We start from the raw sequence: 16,982 nt of genomic DNA, 5'->3' as shown, positions 1-16,982 counted from the left end.
TCACACACAGCAGACATGTGGCAGAGTGGGGATTAGAACATGGGTCCTGATGCCTGGACCCTGGCTCTTTCCACTAGGAGAGGGAAATGGGAGGGGGGGATTGGTTTTGGGGACTCCAGGTGTTGGTAATAGTAATAATAATTGTGGCATTTGTTAAGTGCTTACTATGTGACAGACACTGTACCAAACGCTGGAGCTACCTCTCTTCCTCCCTTCAAGGCCCTGCTGAGAGCACACCTCCTCCAGGAGGCCTTCCCAGACTGAGCCCCTTCCTTCCTCTCCCCCTCGTCCCCTTCTCCATCCCCCCACTTACCTCCTTCCCTTCCCCACAGCACCTGTATATATGTATATATGTATATATGTCTGTACATATTTATTACTCTATTTATTTATTTTACTTGTACATATCTATTCTATTTATTTTCTTTTGTTAGTGTGTTTTGGTTTTGTTCTCTGTCTCCCCCTTTTTAGACTGTGAGCCCACTGTTGGGTAGGGACCGTCTCTATATGTTGCCAACTTGTACTTCCCAAGCGCTCAGTACAGTGCTCTGTACACAGTAAGCACTCAATAAATACGATTGATTGATTGATTGAATACGAGCAAATGAGGTTGTACGCAGTCCCTGTCCCACACGGGGCTCACGGTCTCAATCCCCATTTTACAGAGGAGGGAACTGAGAGGTAGAAAAGTGAAATGACTTGCCCAAGGTCACACAGCAGACAAGTGGCAGAGCTCGAATTAGAACCCGTGACCTTCTGGCTCCCAGGCCTGGGCTCTACGTACTAAGCCATGCTGTTTACATGTCATCATCATCAACATTAGTATTTATTGAGCGCTTATTGTGTGCAGAGCACTGTACTAAGTGCTTGGGAGAGTTGGTAGGCGAGCTCTGTACCTACAACAAACTTGGGAAACAGTATAGCCCAGTGGCTAGAGCCCAGGCCTGGGAGACAGAAGGACCTGGGTTCTAATCCCGGCACTGCCACTTCTCTGCTGAGAAGCAGCGTGGCTTTAGTGGAAAGAACCCGGGCTTGGGGGTCACAGGTCACAGGTTCTAATTCTGCTCCGCCACTTATCAGCTGTGTGACTTTGGGCAAGTCACTTAATATATATGTATATATATTCACTATATATATATAAGTCCTGTATATATGTGTATATGTTTGTACATATTTATTACTCTATTTATTTATTACTTTATTTTACTTGTACATATCTATTCTATTTATTTTATTTTGTTAGTATGTTTGGTTTTGTTCTCTGTCTCCCCCTTTTAGACTGTGAGCCCACTGTTGGGTAGGGACCGTCTCTATATGTTGCCAACTTGTACTTCCCAAGCGCTTAGTACAGTGCTCTGCACATAGTAAGTGCTCAATAAATACGATTGATTGATTGATTGATGATTGACTTAATTTCTCTGTGCCTCAGTTACCTCGTCTGTAAAATGAGGATTAAGACTATGAGCCCCACGTGGGGCAACCTGATAACCCTGTGTCTACCCCAGGGCTTAGAACAGCGCTTGGCACATACTAAGCGCTTAACAAAAACCATCATCATCATTATGATAATTATTATTATTATTTGGGAGAAAAAAGAACCTTGTAGCTTAGAGGGGGAGACAGATCAATCAATCAATCGTATTTATTGAGTGCTTACTGTGTGCAGAGCACTGTACTAAGCGCTTGGGAAGTACAAGTTGGCAACATATAGAGACGGTCCCTGCCCAACAGTGGGCTCACAGTCTAAAAGACAGATAAATTACTATTATTATTACTATACAATTACTACTGTTATTACACTACTACTAAAGCGTAGCTCAGTGGAAAGAGCCCGGGCTTTGGAGTCAGAGGTCAGGGGTTCAAATCCCAGCTCTGCCACTTGTCTGCTGTGTGACTTTGGGCAAGTCACTTCACTTCTCTGTGCCTCAGTTCCCTCATCTGTAAAATGGGGATTGAAACTGTGAGCCCCCTGTGGGACAACCTGATCACCTTGTAACCTCTCCAGGGCTTAGAACAGTGTTTTGCACATAGTAAGCGCTTAATAAATGCCATCATTATTATTATTTACTACTACAAATGTGTTGTGGGGCTGAGGGTGGGGTGATTTCCAAGTTTCCAAAGGGGACAGATCAGAATGCATAGATAATAGAGGGTGTAAGGGCTTATCCATGCTCTTCTCCCAGGATAATCCAGCTTTCCCTCTTTATGCCTCTCACGCTGTCAGACGGTGTCTCGTACTCAGATCTCCCTCCGCTGACCTCTGGCTCCTTCTAGATTATAGTAAGCTCACTTTGGGCAGGGACTGTGTCTGTTCGATTGTTGTACTCTTCCAAGCGCTTAGTACAGTGTCCTGCACACAGTCCGTAAGCGCTCAATAAACAGGATTGACTGATGGCCACCCTGCTGCATGACACTCCCACTCCGGGCTGTTTTTAAGTCTCTCCACCGACTCATCATCATCATCATCAATCGTATTTATTGAGCGCTTACTGTGTGCAGAGCACTGTACTAAGCGCTTGGGAAGTACAAATTGGCAACATATAGAGACAGTCCCTGCCCAACAGTGGGCTCACAGTCTAAAAGGGGGAGACAGAGAACAAAACCAAACTTACTAACAAAATAAAATAAATAGAATAGATATGTACAAGTTAAATAAATAGAGTAATAAATATGTACAAACAGACTCTTCCCCTTGCTCGTTTTCACCTGTCAGTCGGTCAGTCATACTTACTGAGCGCTTACTGTGTGCAGCGCATTGTACTAAGCACTTGGGAGGGTACAATATAACACTAAACAGACACGTTCCCTGCCCACAACAAGCTTGAGGAGGAGGCAGGCGTTAATATAAATAAATTATGGATATGTACGTAAATTTGGTGGGGCTGGCGGGGCAGGGAGATGAATAAAGGGAGCAAGTCGGTGACGCAGAAGGGAGTGGGAGAAGAGGAAAAGAGGGCTTAGTCATGGAAGGCTTCTGGGAGGAGATGGGCCTTCAGTAAGGCTTTGAAGTAGGGGAGAGTCATTGTTGGATGTGAAGCCAGAGAGATCGGCGGCGCGATAGACAAGCTCGAGGTACAGTGGGAAGGTTGGCATTAGGGAAGCAGCGTGGCTCAGTGGAAAGATCCCGGGCTTTGGAGTCAGAGGTCATGGATTCAAATCCTGGCTCCGCCAATTGTCAGCTGTGTGACTTTGGGCAAGTCGCTTCACTTCTCAGGGCCTCAGTCGCTTCATCTGTAAAATGGGGACTAAGACTGTGAACCCCCTGTGGGACAACCTGGTCACCTTGTAACCTCCCCAGTGCTTAGAACAGTGCTGTGCACACAGTAAGCGCTTCATAAATGCCATTAAAAAAATTAGAGGAGCGGAGTGTGCAGGCCGGGTTGGAGTAGGAGAGGAGTGAGGTGAGGTACGACGGATTTGGCAAGAAGAAGTGACGTGGCCTAGTGGAAAGAACACGGGCCTGGGAATCAGGACCTGAGTTCTAATCCCGTCTGCCAGTTGCTTGCTGTGTGACCTTGGGCAAGTCACTTCACTTCTCTGTGCCTCAGTTTCCTCAAATGTAAAATGGGGATTAAATCCTCCTCCCTCCTCCTTAGACTGTGAGCCTCATGTGGGAACCGGACTGTGTCCAACCTGATAAACTTGTATCTACCACAGCATTTAGGACACATAGTAAGCGCTTAACAAATATCATAAAACCAAAATACAGAAGAAGCAGCGTGGCTCAGTGGAAAGAGCCTGGCCTTGGGAGTCAGAGGGTGTGGGTTCTAATCCCGGCTCTGCCACTTGTCAGCTGGGTGACTTTGGGCAAGTCACTTCACTTCTCTGTGCCTCAGTTCCCTCATCTGTAAAATGGGGATTAAGACTGTGAGCCCCACGTGGGACAACCTGATCACCTTGTATCCCACCCAGCGCTTAGAACAGTGCTTGGCACATAGTAAGCGCTTAACAAATACCATCGTTATTATCACTGGTGACCTGTGAGAAGGTGGTTTCTGTGGAGTGAAGGAGACAAAAGCCAGATTAGATGGGGTCAAGGAGAGAATTTGAGGAGAGGAGCTTGAGACAGCGGGTACTGCGTGATCTTGGGAAAGACACTTTGCCTCTCTGTGCCTCAGTTCCTTTAGGTGTAAAATGGGGAGAAAGAGTGTGAGCCTCATGTGGGACATGGACCGTGTCCAACCTGATTATTTGTATCTACCCCAGCACTGCGAACAGCGAATGGCACGTAGTAAGTGCTTAACAAATACCACAAAATGAAAAAAACCCCACCACTATGATAATTATTCCTCTGCTTGGCCCTTCCAGGGATGAAGGCCGACTTGTCATTCATTCATTCAGTCGTATTTATTGAGCGCTTACTGTGTGCAGAGCACTGGACTAAGCACTTGGGAAGTCCAAGTTGGCAACATATAGAGACGGTCCCTACCCAACAATGGGCTCACAGTCTAGAAGCGGGAGACAGACAACAAAACAAAACATATTAAACAAAATAAAATAAATAGAATAAATATGTACAGGTAAAATAAATAAATAAATAGAGTAATAAATATGTACAAACATATATACATATATACAGGTGCTGTGGGGAGGGGAAGGAGGTAGGGTGGGGGGGATGGGGAGGAGGAGAGGAAGCCCTCATTTTCCTCATTGGTTGCTCTGAGGAGAAAGTAAGGAATCCCCTGGCCTGGGGCATCATCATCATCATCAATCGTATTTATTGAGCGCTTACTATGTGCAGAGCACTGTACTAAGCGCTTGGGAAGTACAAATTGGCAACATATAAAGACAGTCCCTACCCAACAGTGGGCTCACAGTCTAAAAGGGGGAGACAGGCAGACAGGCAGACATCCTGGGCCTAGTAGCAGCAGGGCACTGGGCAACAGTGTCACCCCATTTCAGATGTGTGTGCATTTTACGGGGCATGTGGTTCCCAGCTGTGTCACCTTGGGCAAACCACTTCTCTGGACCTCAGTTTCCTCATCTATAAAATGGGGATTAAATTCATTCGTTCATCCAGACATATTCATTGAGCACTTACTATGTGCAGAGCACCGTACTAAGCTCTTGGTAGAGTCCAATATGACAATAAACAGACATATTCCCTGCCCACAGTGAGCTTAAGATCTAGCGGGGGAGAAAGACACTAATATCCATAAATATTACAGATATCAATCAATCAATCAATCGTATTTATTGAGTGCTTACTGTGTGCAGAGCACTGTACTAAGCACTTGGGAAGTACAAGTTGGCAACATATAGAGACAGTGCCTATCCAACAGTGGTCTCACAGTGTAGAAGGGGGAGATAGAAAACAAAACCAAACATATTAACAAAATAAAATAAATAGAATAGATATGTACAAGCAAAATAAATAAATAAATAAATAAATAAATAGAGTAATAAATATGTACAAACATATATACATATATACAGGTGCTGTGGGGAAGGGAAGGAGGCAAGACGGGAGGGATGGAGAGGGGGACGAGGGGGCGAGGAAGGAGGGGGCTCAGTCTGGGAAGGCCTCCTGGAGGAGGTGAGCTCTCAGCAGGGCCTTGAAGGGAGGAAGAGAGCTAGCTTGGCGGAGGGGCAGAGGGAGGGCATTCCAGGCCCAGGGGATGACGTGGGCCGGGGGTCGATGGCGGGACAGGCGAGAGCGAGGTACAGTGAGGAGATTAGCGGCGGAGGAGTGCAGGGTGCGGGCTGGGCTGGAGAAGGAGAGAAGGGAGGTGAGGTAGGAGGGGGCCAGGGGATGGACAGCTTTGAAGCCCGGGGTTCCTCACCAGGGTTACTGCCTGATGCGCAGATTGGTAGCCACTGCAGATTTTTGAGGAGGGGAGTAACATGCCCAGAGCGTTTCTGGACAAAGACAATCCGGGCAGCGGCGTGAAGTATGGATTGAAGTGGGGAGAGACAGGAGGATGGGAGATCAGAGAGGAGGCTGATGCAGTAATCCAGATGGGATAGGATGAGAGCTTGAACGAGCAGGGTAGGGGTTTGGATGGAGAGGAAAGGGCGGATCTTGGCAATGTTGCGGAGCTGAGACCGGCAGGTTTTGGTGATGGCTTGGATGTGAGGGGTGAATGAGAGAGCGGAGTCGAGGATGACACCAGGGTTGCGGGCTTGTGAGACGGGAAGGATGGTAGTGCCGTCCACAGTGATGGGAAAGTCAGGGAGAGGGCAGGGTTTGGGAGGGAAGACAAGGAATTCAGTCTTGGACATGTTGAGTTTTAGGTGGCGGGCAGACATCCAGATGGAGATGTCCTGAAGGCAGGAGGAGATGCGAGCCTGGAGAGAGGGGGAGAGAGCAGGGGCAGAGATGGAGATCTGGGTGTCGTCAGTGTAGAGATGATAGTTGAAGCCGTGGGAGTGAATGAGGTCACCAAGGGAGTGAGTGTAGATCGAGGACAGAAGGGGACCGAGAACTGAACCTTGGGGAACCCCCACAGTAAGGGGATGGGAGGGGGAGGAGGAGCCTGCAAAAGAGACTGAGAATGAACGACCGCAGAGGTAAGAGGAGAACCAGGAGAGGACGGAGTCTGTGAAGCCAAGGTTGGATAGCATGTTGAGTAGAAGGGGGTGGTCCACAGTGTCGAAGGCAGCTGAGAGGTTGAGGAGGATTAGGATAGAGTAGGAGGCGTTGGATTTGGCAAGCAGGAGGTCATTGGTGATATGTACAAAAGCGCTGTAAATAATAATGATGGTATTTGTTAAGCTCTTACAATGTGTTAAGTACTGTTCTAATAATAATATTAATAATAATGATGATGGTATTTGTGAAGCTCTTGCTATGTGCCAGGCACTGTACTAAGCACTGGGGTAGATGCAAGCTAATCAGGTTGAACACAGTTCCTGTCCCACATGGGGCTTATAGTCTGAAGCCCCAATTTACAGACGAGGGAACTGAGGCCCAGAGAAGTGAAGCGACACGCCCAAGATCACACAGCAGGCAGGTGGTGGAGCCGGGATTAGAACCCAGGTCCTTCTGACTCCCAAGCCCGGACTCTATCCGCTAATAATATTAATAATAATTGTGTCATTTGTTAAGCGCTTACTGTTTGCCGGGCACCGTACTAAGCTATGAGGTGGGTACAAGCAAATCGGGTTGGACACAGTCCTTGTCCCACGTGGGGCTCACAGTATCAATCCCCATTTTCCAGTTGGGGTCTCCGAGGCCCGGAGGAGTGAAGTGACTCACCCAAGGCCACACAGCGGACAAGCGGTGGGGCCGGGATTAGAACCCATGACCTTATACACCACACTGCTTCTCAAGGCCACGCCGCGACTTAGACTGTGAGTCTCCCGAGGGAGGGGGATTGTGTCCGACCTGATTTTCCCCATAGCAACCACAGAGTTTAGCACAGTGCTTGACAGCTAGGAAGGGCTGACCGAGGAGGGCAGTTGCGTTGGGTTGTCCCCGGGTGACACGTGGTTCTTGGCTACAGGCGGCGGTGATCCTCTGCATGGACGTGGGCTTTGCTATGGGCAACTCCGCCCCCGGCTACCAGTCTCCGTTTGAACAAGCCAAGAAGGTGATGAGCATGTTTGTGCAGCGCCAGGTGAGTGGCCTCTGAGCTGGGGCGCGGTGACGAAATGGAGGTTGAAACCCCAGCCCCAACCCTTTTCAGCTCCGGCCCCAGCCCCCGTAATCATAATAATAATAATGATGGTATTTGTCAAGCGCTTACTATGTGCTAGGCACTCTGCTGAACATTGGGATGGATACGAGCAAGTCGGGTCAGACACAGTCCCTGTCCCACATGGGGCTCACAGTGTCAATCCTCAATTTACCGTCGAGGTAACTGAGGCGCAGAGAAGTAAAGCGACTTGCCCGAGGTGGAACAGCAGACAAGCGTCGGAGCCGGGCCCTGGCTCAGCTCGGCCCAACCCCAGCCCTGCTGCAGCCAGCCAGTCAGTCATAATAATAATAATAATAATAATGATGGCATTTGTTAAGCGCTTACTATGTGCAAAGCACTGTTCTAAGCGCTGGGGGGAATACAAGGCGATCAGGTTGTCCCGCGTGGGGCTCACAGTCGTCATCCCCATTTTACAGATGTCTACTGGGCGCTTACTTACTGAGCACAGACCCAGTCGCAGCTTAACCGGAGAAGCAGCGTGGCTCAGTGGAAAGAGCCCGGGCTCTGGAGTCAGAGGTCATGGGTTCAAATCCCGGCTCCACCACTTGTCAGCTGTGTGACTTCGGGCCAGTCACTTCACTTCTCTGAGCCTCAGTTCCCTCATCTGGAAAATGGTGGATGAAGACTGGGAGCCCCCTGTGGGACAACCTGATCACCTTGTAACCTCCCCAGCGCTTAGAGCAGTGCTTTGCACATAGTAAGCGCTTAATAAATATTATTATTATTATTATTATTAATTCCAAACCCAGGCCCAGCCCAACTCCAGCCCCAGCCCAACCCCAGCCCCCAGCCTAAGCCCAGCCCCAGCCCAGCCTTGGTTTTAGGGGGTTCTGCCGCGGACTCTTAGCGGGGAGCTGGGCTCCGGAGCACGGAACCGGGCCGAGCACGATGGAATCGGCGGCTGGGCCCCTGGCCACTCACCGCCTCCCCTTCTTGCCCCGGCCAGAGTCTCCCAGCTGGGGAAGGGGTGGAAGGAGAAGCAGCGTAGCTCAGTGGAAAGAGCCTGGGCTTCGGAGTCAGAGGTCATGGGTTCGAGTCCCGGCTCCGCCACTTGTCAGCTGTGTGACTTCGGGCAAGTCACTTGACTTCTCTGGGCCTCAGGTACCTCATCTGTAAAATGGGGATTAAATTTGTGAGCCCCACGTGGGACAACTTGATTACCTTGTATCTACCCCGGCGCTTAGAACAGTCCTTTGCATATAGTAAGCGCTTAATAAATGCCATAAAAAAAAAAAAGGAGGAGAAGCAGCGTGGCTCAGTGGAAAGAGCCCCGGCTTGGGAGTCAGAGGTCGTGGGTTCTGATTCATTCATTCATTCATTCATTCATTCTTTGTCGTTTTTATTGAGCGCTTCCCGTATGCAGAGCACTGTACTAAGCGCTTGGGAAGTACAAGTTGGCAGCATGTGTGTATATATATATATATATACCCAACAACGGGCTCACAGTCTAGAAGGGGGAGACAGACAACAAAACAAAACATGTGGACAGGTGTCAAGTCACCAGAACAAACAGAATTAAAGCTAAATGCACATCATTAACAAAATACTTGCCAGCTGTGTGACTTTGGGCAAGTCACTTAACTTCTCTGTGCCTCAGTTGCCTCATCTGTAAAACGGGGACTAAGACTGTGAGCTCCACGTGGGACAACCTGATGACCTTGTATCTACCCCAGTGCTTAGAACAGCGCATGGCACATAGTAAGCGCTTAACAAATGCCATCATTATTATTATAATTATGGCTCTCACCATTCCAGGGCTGGGAACTTGGAAAACATTTTAAAGACTCGGGCTCCCTGCAGGATCCCTATTTTTGGTTTTTCCCGCCGTCCTTTCCTTCCTTTCCTATAAAGTAGCGTGGCCTAGCGGAAAGAGCCCACTGTTTAGACTGCGAGCCCACTGTTGGGTAGGGACTGTCTCTATATGTTGCCAACTTGTACTTCCCAAGCGCTTAGTACAGTGCTCTGCACACAGCGCTCAATAAATACGATTGATGATGAAAGAGCCCCAGCCTGGGAGTCAGAGGACCTGGGTTCTAATCCCAGCTCTGCCACTGGTCTGCTGGGTGACCCTGGGCAAGTCACTTCACTTGTCTGGGCCTCAGTTCCCTCATCTGGAAAATGGAGATGAAGACGGTGAGCCCCTTGTGGGATAGGGACTGTGTCTAACCTGATCAACCAATCTGTCCCTTTTATTGAGTGCTAGCCGTGTGCAGGGCAGCAGTATACTGAGCGCTTGGGTGAATATAACACAACAATATAATGGACACATTCCCTGCCCACAAGAAGCCGACAGTCACGGTTCCTGGCTTGGCTGTGGAGGGGAACAGTTCCCTTCTCAGCATCTGCCCGCGGCGGGTGGGATTGGTTAGGTGACAGACTAGACTGTAAACTCCTTATGGGCAGGGAATGTGTCAGTTTATTGTTGTATTGTACTCTCCCAGGCAGTTAATACAGTACTCCGCACACTGTAAGCGCTCAATAAATACGATTGAATGAATGAATGATGACGCCCAAAGTCAGAAGGGCCTAGTTTCTAATCCTGGCTCTGCTGCGTGACCTTGGGTAAATCACTTCACTTCTCTGGGCCTCAGTTACCTCATCTGTAAAATGAGGATTTAAACTGTGAACCCTGTATGGGACAGGGATTGTGTCTGGCCCAATTGCTCTGTTTCTCCTTCAGCACTTAGTACAGTTCCTGGCACATAGTAAACAAATAACAAATCCCACAGTTGTTATCAGTTATTATTTGGGGTCCTCCTGCAGTAGGTGGAGACCCTTTTCCCCCCAAACCCCAGGCTGGACTGGCCCTGGGAGAGGACACTGACAGAGACGAGAGATGGAAGCAGCGTGGCTCAATGGAAAGAGCCCTGGCTTTGGAGTCAGAGGTCATGGGTTCAAATCCTGGCTCTGCCACTTATCAGCTGTGTGACTTTGGGCAAGTCACTTCACTTCTCTGGGCCTCCGTTCCCTCATCTGTAAAATGGGGATGAAGACTGTGAGCCCCCCGTGGGACAACCTGCTCATCTTGTAACTTCCCCAGCACTTAGAACAGTGCTTTGCACATAGTAAGCGCTTAATAAATGCCATTAAAAAAAAAACGCCACAAAGCCTCTTGGGCCCTTTGGAATTTTTAATGGCAATAGAGCTGGCTCAGTCTCACATTCTCAAGGTCCATTGGTCAGGTCAAGAAATCAATCAATTCATCAGTGGTATCTATTGAGCGCTTGCTGTGTGCAGAGCACCATACTATGCTTGGGAGAGTCCAATAGAACCGAGTTGGTAGACACGCTTTGCTGCCCACAGTGAGGTTTTGTCTACGGGGAGGACAGAGGCATTAAAATACATCACAGTTAAGCCCCGGGGTGTTTGAGGGTTGAGGAGGTTCACTTTGCTTCTGAAGAATTCCAAACTGGCAGAGCGGAAACATTTCACAGAATCTGGTAGCCAGGGCTCAGGAAGATTAGAATCTGGGCCAGGATAAAGTCGCCAAAGACATTTTTTGGAACCCAGTTAGTTCATGCGAACTTCAGAGTTTGCACAGAATATAGGCATATGTATATTTGCTCATGTTGCACACACACACACACACACACACACATCAATCAATCATATTTATTGAGCGCTTACTGTGTGCAGAGCACTGTACTAAGCGCTTGGGAAGTACAAGTTGGCAACATATAGAGACAGTCCCTACCCAACAGTGGGCTCACAGTCTAAAAGGGGGAGACAGAGAACAAAACCAAACATACTAATAAAATAAATAGAATAGATAGGTACAAGTAAAATAAATAGAGTAATAAATATGTACAAGCATATGTACATATATACAGGTGCTGTGGGGAAGGGAAGGAGGTAAGATGAGGGGGATGGAGAGGGGGATGAGGGGGAGAGGAAGGAAGGGGCTCAGTCTGGGAAGGCCTCCTGGAGGAGGTGAGCTCTCAGTAGGGCCTTGAAGGGAGGAAGAGAGCTAGCTTGGTGGATGGGCAGAGGGAGAACATTCTAGGCCCCAGGGATGACGTGGGCCGGGGGTCGATGGCGGGACAGGTGAGAACGAGGCACGGTGAGGAGATTAGTGGCAGAGGAGCGGAGGGTAGGGGGTGGGCACACATGCACAAATGCTTACACATATCAAGAACCATTGGATCAATCAAGAGTATTGAGTGCTTACCGTGTGCAGAGCACCGTATGAAGCGTTTGGGAGAATCCAGTACAACAAAATTAGCAGACACATCCCCTGTCCACACGTGCCTATAATCTAGAGGAGGAGACAGACAGTAATATACATAAATAACTTAATAATAGTGTTAATTGTAGTATTCGTTAAGCACTTACAATGTGCCAGGCACTGTACTGAGCGTTGGGGTGGGTACGAGCAAATTGGGTTGGACACCGTCCCAGTCCCACATGGGGCTCACAGTCTTCATGCCCATTTTCCAGATCAGGTAACCGAGGCCCAGAGAAGTGAAGTGACTTGCCCAAGGCCACACAGCAGACAAGTGGCAGAACCGGGATTGGAACCCCTGACCTTGTGACTCCCAGGGCCGTGCTCTATCCACCACGCCAAACTGCTTAATAATAATAATGATGATGGCATTTATTAAGCGCTTACTGTTCTAAGCACTGGGGAGGATACAAAGTGCTTCTCCTAACTTGTCATCGAAACACTTATTCGTGAAATGAAAAATAATCTGTAAATACCAGATGTGCCCATAAGTGCCGTGGGGTTGAGGGTGGGGCAAACAGCAAATGCCCCAAGGTCCCAGATCCAAGTGCGGAGACGAGGCAGAAGCCGAAGAACGTGAGACTCAAAGCCCTCATCTCGGCCCCGTGCCCAGGTGTTTGCCGAGAGCAAGGACGAGATCGCCTTGGTGTTGTTTGGCACGGAGGGCACAGAGAACGCCCTGGCCAGTGAGGGCCAGTATCAGAACATCACAGTGCACCGACACCTGATGCTGCCCGACTTTGATTTGCTGGAGGACATTCAAAGCGTCATCGAACTGGGCTCTGAGCAAGCCGACTGTATCCTTTCCGGAGGGGACGGGACGGGGTCGGGGGGCGATGAGACCCTTCCCCTTCCGGGCCCGGTCCACCCCGGAAAACTGGGGGCGGGGGTGGAAAGCTGGAAAGGGAGTCGCCAGCAGGATGACAAGCCCTGGGGGGGTGGGTTTGGAGGCGTGTGGGTGGATCTTTCCGTTTCTGAAGAAGACCCTGGATTCATTCATTCATTCATTAGTGAGCGCCCGATAAATGCAATCGAATGAATGGTGGGGCTTGGGTTGCAGCTCTCCAAGCTGCCCCCATGCCAATGGTGGCAACATTCCCCGGACTTGGGAGCCCTGCGGGTTTAAACCCGTCTGCGACTTCGGGCTCCAGCCTCCATCGTGTCCCCTGGAGGACCCCCTACCCGCCTGGAGGAGATGGAGATGGAGATGGGCCAACTTGTTGCCAACTTGTACTTCCCAAGCGCTTAGTACAGTGCTCTGCACACAGTAAGCGCTCAATAAATATGATTGATTGATTCATTCATTCATTCAACTGTATTTATTGAGCGCTTACTGTGTGCAGAGCACTGTACTAAGCGCTTGGGAAGTCCAAGTCGACAACATACAGAGACGTTCCCTACCCAACAACGGGCTCACAGTCTAGAAGGGGGAGACAGACAACAAAACAAAACATGTAGACAGGTGTCAAAATCGTCAGAACAAAATAGGAGGAAGAAGCAGTTGGGGTCTTTAGGAGAGACCACAGGTGTGGGAGTCAGGAGGACCTGGGTTCTAATTCTGGCTCTGCCAATTTCTTGCTGTGTGACCTTTGGAAAGTCACTTCACTTCTCTCTATCCCTCAGGTCTCCTGTTTGCTAAGAAGCAGCATGGCTTAGTGGAAAGAGCCCGGGCTTGGGAGTCAGAGGTCATGGGTTCTAATTCCGGCTCCACCACTTGTCAGCTGTGTGACCTTGGGCAAGCCACTTCACTTCTCTGTGCTCCAGTTCCCTCATCTGTAAAATGGGGATTACAACTGTGAGCCCCACTTGGGATAACTTGATTACCCCCGTGCTTAGAACAGTGTTTGGCACATAGTAAGCCCTTAACAAATGCCATTATTATTACTATTCTCCCTCCTATTTAGCCTGCGAGCCCCATGCAGGACAGGGCCTGTGCCTGACATAATTGATACCTACCCCAGCACTTAGAAAAGCGTTTGACACATAAGTGCTTAGCAGATACCATAAAATAAAATAAAAACCAGGTAATCCCCATTTTAGAGATGAGGAAACTGAGCCCTAAAGAAGTGAAGTGACTCACCCAGGATCACACAGCAGGCAAGTGGAGGAGCTGGGATTTTTGAGGTGGTGGGGGTGACGTGCTGTGAACGTTTCTGTAGAAAGATAATCTGGGCAGCAGAGTGAAGTATGGGCTGGAGTGGGGAGAGGCAGGAGGTTGGGAGGTCAGAAAGGAGGCTGATACAATAATCAGGTTCTCTGGCTCCCAGTTCCATGCTCTTGGAAGAGTGGTGGCCTGTGGGGTGCGAAGGGGGCCATTATTGATGAATTAATCAATCAATCAATCGTATTTATTGAGCGCTTACTGTGTGCAGAGCACTGTACTAAGCGCTTGGGAAGTACAAGTTGGCAACATATAGAGACAGTCCCTACCCAACAGTGGGCTCACAGTCTAGAAGCGGGAGACAGAGAACAAAACCATTAAAGGGATGCTTCTGGGCGGAGGGCAGGTCCTGAGGAAGCAGATGGGCCCGGCCTGCCACCTCTGCCTCAGTTGCCTCTTGTCCTTAACTGGCTCAGTCCTGGATGCTCTCATCGTGTGCATGGACCTGCTGCAGAAGGAAACCGTGTAAGTGGGACACGGCTGTGGGGAGGGGGCTGCGGGTGGGCTTCCCAGCACCACGGATGGCATTCATTCATTCATTCAATCAATCAGTCGTATTTATTGAGCGCTTACTGTGTGCAGAGCTTGGGAGAGTACAATAGTTTACTTGTTTTGATGTCTGTCTCCCCTTTTCTAGACTGTGAGCCCGTTGTGGGCAGGGATTATCTCTGTTGCTGAATTGTACTTTCCAAGCGCTTAGTACAGCGCTTGGCATGCAGTAAGCGCTCAAAAAATGCGATTAAATGAATGAACAATATAACAGACACATTCCCTGCCCACGATGAGTTTACAGTCTAGTGGGTGCCCCCACCACGCCCTTCTCTGAGCAACAGGACGGCTGGGGGTCTTCCGCTTTGTGCCCAGGCATTTCACTCATTCAGTCGAATTTATCAAGTGCTTACTGCGTGCAGAGCACTGTACTAAGCGCTTGGGAAAGTACAATACGTCAACAAAGAGTAACAATCCCTGCCCACAGTGAGCTCACAGTCTCAAGGGGGGGGAGACGTACAGCAATACAAATAGGCAGACATCAATATAAATAAATAAAATTACAGACATCTACAGGCTAGAGGTAGGATGTGGGCCAGGGGTCAGCGGCGAAACAGGCGAGATGGAGGCCCGGTGAGAAAGTTAGCGGCACCAGAGGAGCAGAGTGTGCGGGCTGGGATGGAGAAGGAGAGAAGCAAGGTGAGGTAAGAAGGGGCGAGGTGATGGACAGCTTTAAAGCCAATGATGAGGAGTTTTTGTTTGATATGGAGGTGGATAGGCAACCACTGGAGATTTTTGAGGAGCGGGGTGACACGCCCTGAACGTTTCTCTAGAAAGATAATCCGGGCAGCAGACTGAAGTATGGACTGGAGTGGGGAGAGGCAGGAGGTTGGGAGGTTGGAGAATCAATCAATCAATCGTATTTATTGAGCGCTTACTGTGTGCAGAGCACTGTACTAAGCATTTGGGAAGTACAAGTTGGCAACATATAGAGGCAGTCCCTGATGCAGTAATCCAGGCGGGATAGGATGAGTGATTGTACTGATGTGGTAGCAGTTTGGATGGAGAGGAAAGGGAGGACTTAGCGATGTTGTGAAGGTGGGACCGACAGGATTTGGTGATGGATTGAATATGTGGATTGAATGAGAGAGCGGAGTCGAGGGTAATGCCAAGATTATAGATTTGTGAGATGGGAAAGATGGTGATGCCATCTAGAGTGATGGGAAAGCCCGGGAGAGGACAGGGTTTGGGTGGCAAGATAAGGAGCTCTGTTTTGGAAAGGCAAAAGTCCAAGGCAGGACTTTTATGTACTGTATATATGTATATATGTTTGTGCGTATTTATTACTCTATTGATCTATTTTACTTGTACATATTTATTCTATTTATTTTATTCTGTTAATATGTTTTGTTTTGTTCTCTGTCTCCCCCTTCTAGACTGTGAGCCCACTATTGGGTAGGGACCATCTCTGTATGTTGCCAACTTGTACTTCCCAAGCGCTTAGTACAGTGCTCTGCACACAGTAAGCGCTCAATAAATACGATTGAATGAATGAATTAATAATAATAATAATCAGGTTATTATTGCTAATAAGTAGCTTGTTATCATTAATAATAATAATAATAATTATTAGCTTGTACGTACCCCAGCACTTAGAACAGTTCTTGACACATAGTAAGCCCTTATCAAATACCATCATTATTATTATTTTCGTTATAATTATTTCATTATTATTATGGTATTTGTTAAGTGCTTACTGTGTGCTACTAAGAGAAGCAGCATGGCTCAGTGGAAAGAGCACAGGCTTTGGAGTCAGTGGTCAAGAGTTCAAATCCTAGCTCTGCCAATTGTCAGCTGTGTGACTTTGGGCAAGTCACTTAACTTCTCTGGGCCTCAGTTACCTCATCTGTAAAATGGGGATTGACTGTGAGCCCTCCATGGGACAACCCGATCACTCTGTAGCCTCCCCAGCACTTAGAACGGTGCTTTGCACAGAGTAAGCGCTTAATAAATGTCATTATTATTATTATTATGTGCCACGCACTTTAGTAAGTGGGGTGGATACAAGCAAATCAGTTGGGCCCAGTCCCTGTCCCATGTGGGGCTCACAGTCTCAATCCCTGTGTTACAGATGAGGTCACTGAGGCACAGGAAAGTGAAGTGACTTGCCCCAGGTCACACAGATGGTAAGAGGCAGAACCGGGATTAGAACCCTTGATGATGATGATGATGGCATTTGTTAAGCGCTTACTATGTGTCAATCAGTGTTCTGAGTGCTGGAGGAGATACAAGGTAATCAGATTGTCCCATGTGGCACTCAAAGTCTTAATCCCCATTTTCCAGATGAGGGAACTGAGGCCCAGAGAAGTCAAGCAACTTGCTCAAAATCACACAGCTCATAAGTGCTGAGAAGCAGCATGGCTCAGTGGAAAGAGCCCGGGCTTTGGAATCAGAGGTCATGGGTTTGAAT

General features: G+C 48.6%; 1 protein-coding gene across 2 annotated transcripts in view; it reads left to right on the top strand.

The window, feature by feature from the left end:
- Positions 1 to 16,982, top strand: part of XRCC5 (X-ray repair cross complementing 5) — a 97,684-nt gene that overhangs the window by 4,060 nt on the left and 76,642 nt on the right. For both annotated transcript variants that reach the window (XM_038744446.1, XM_038744447.1), the window contains exons 2-4: positions 7,446 to 7,559; positions 12,476 to 12,659; positions 14,440 to 14,488. In XM_038744446.1, coding sequence (XP_038600374.1) covers positions 7,446 to 7,559; positions 12,476 to 12,659; positions 14,440 to 14,488 — 347 coding nt within the window. The remainder of the gene's footprint in view (positions 1 to 7,445; positions 7,560 to 12,475; positions 12,660 to 14,439; positions 14,489 to 16,982) is intronic.

The sequence above is a fragment of the Tachyglossus aculeatus genome, chromosome 1 (assembly GCF_015852505.1).
Source record: "Tachyglossus aculeatus isolate mTacAcu1 chromosome 1, mTacAcu1.pri, whole genome shotgun sequence".
Lineage (NCBI taxonomy): Eukaryota > Metazoa > Chordata > Mammalia > Monotremata > Tachyglossidae > Tachyglossus > Tachyglossus aculeatus.
Note: the sequence above shows the minus strand (reverse complement) of the source record. Positions and strands in the feature narration are given on the sequence as shown.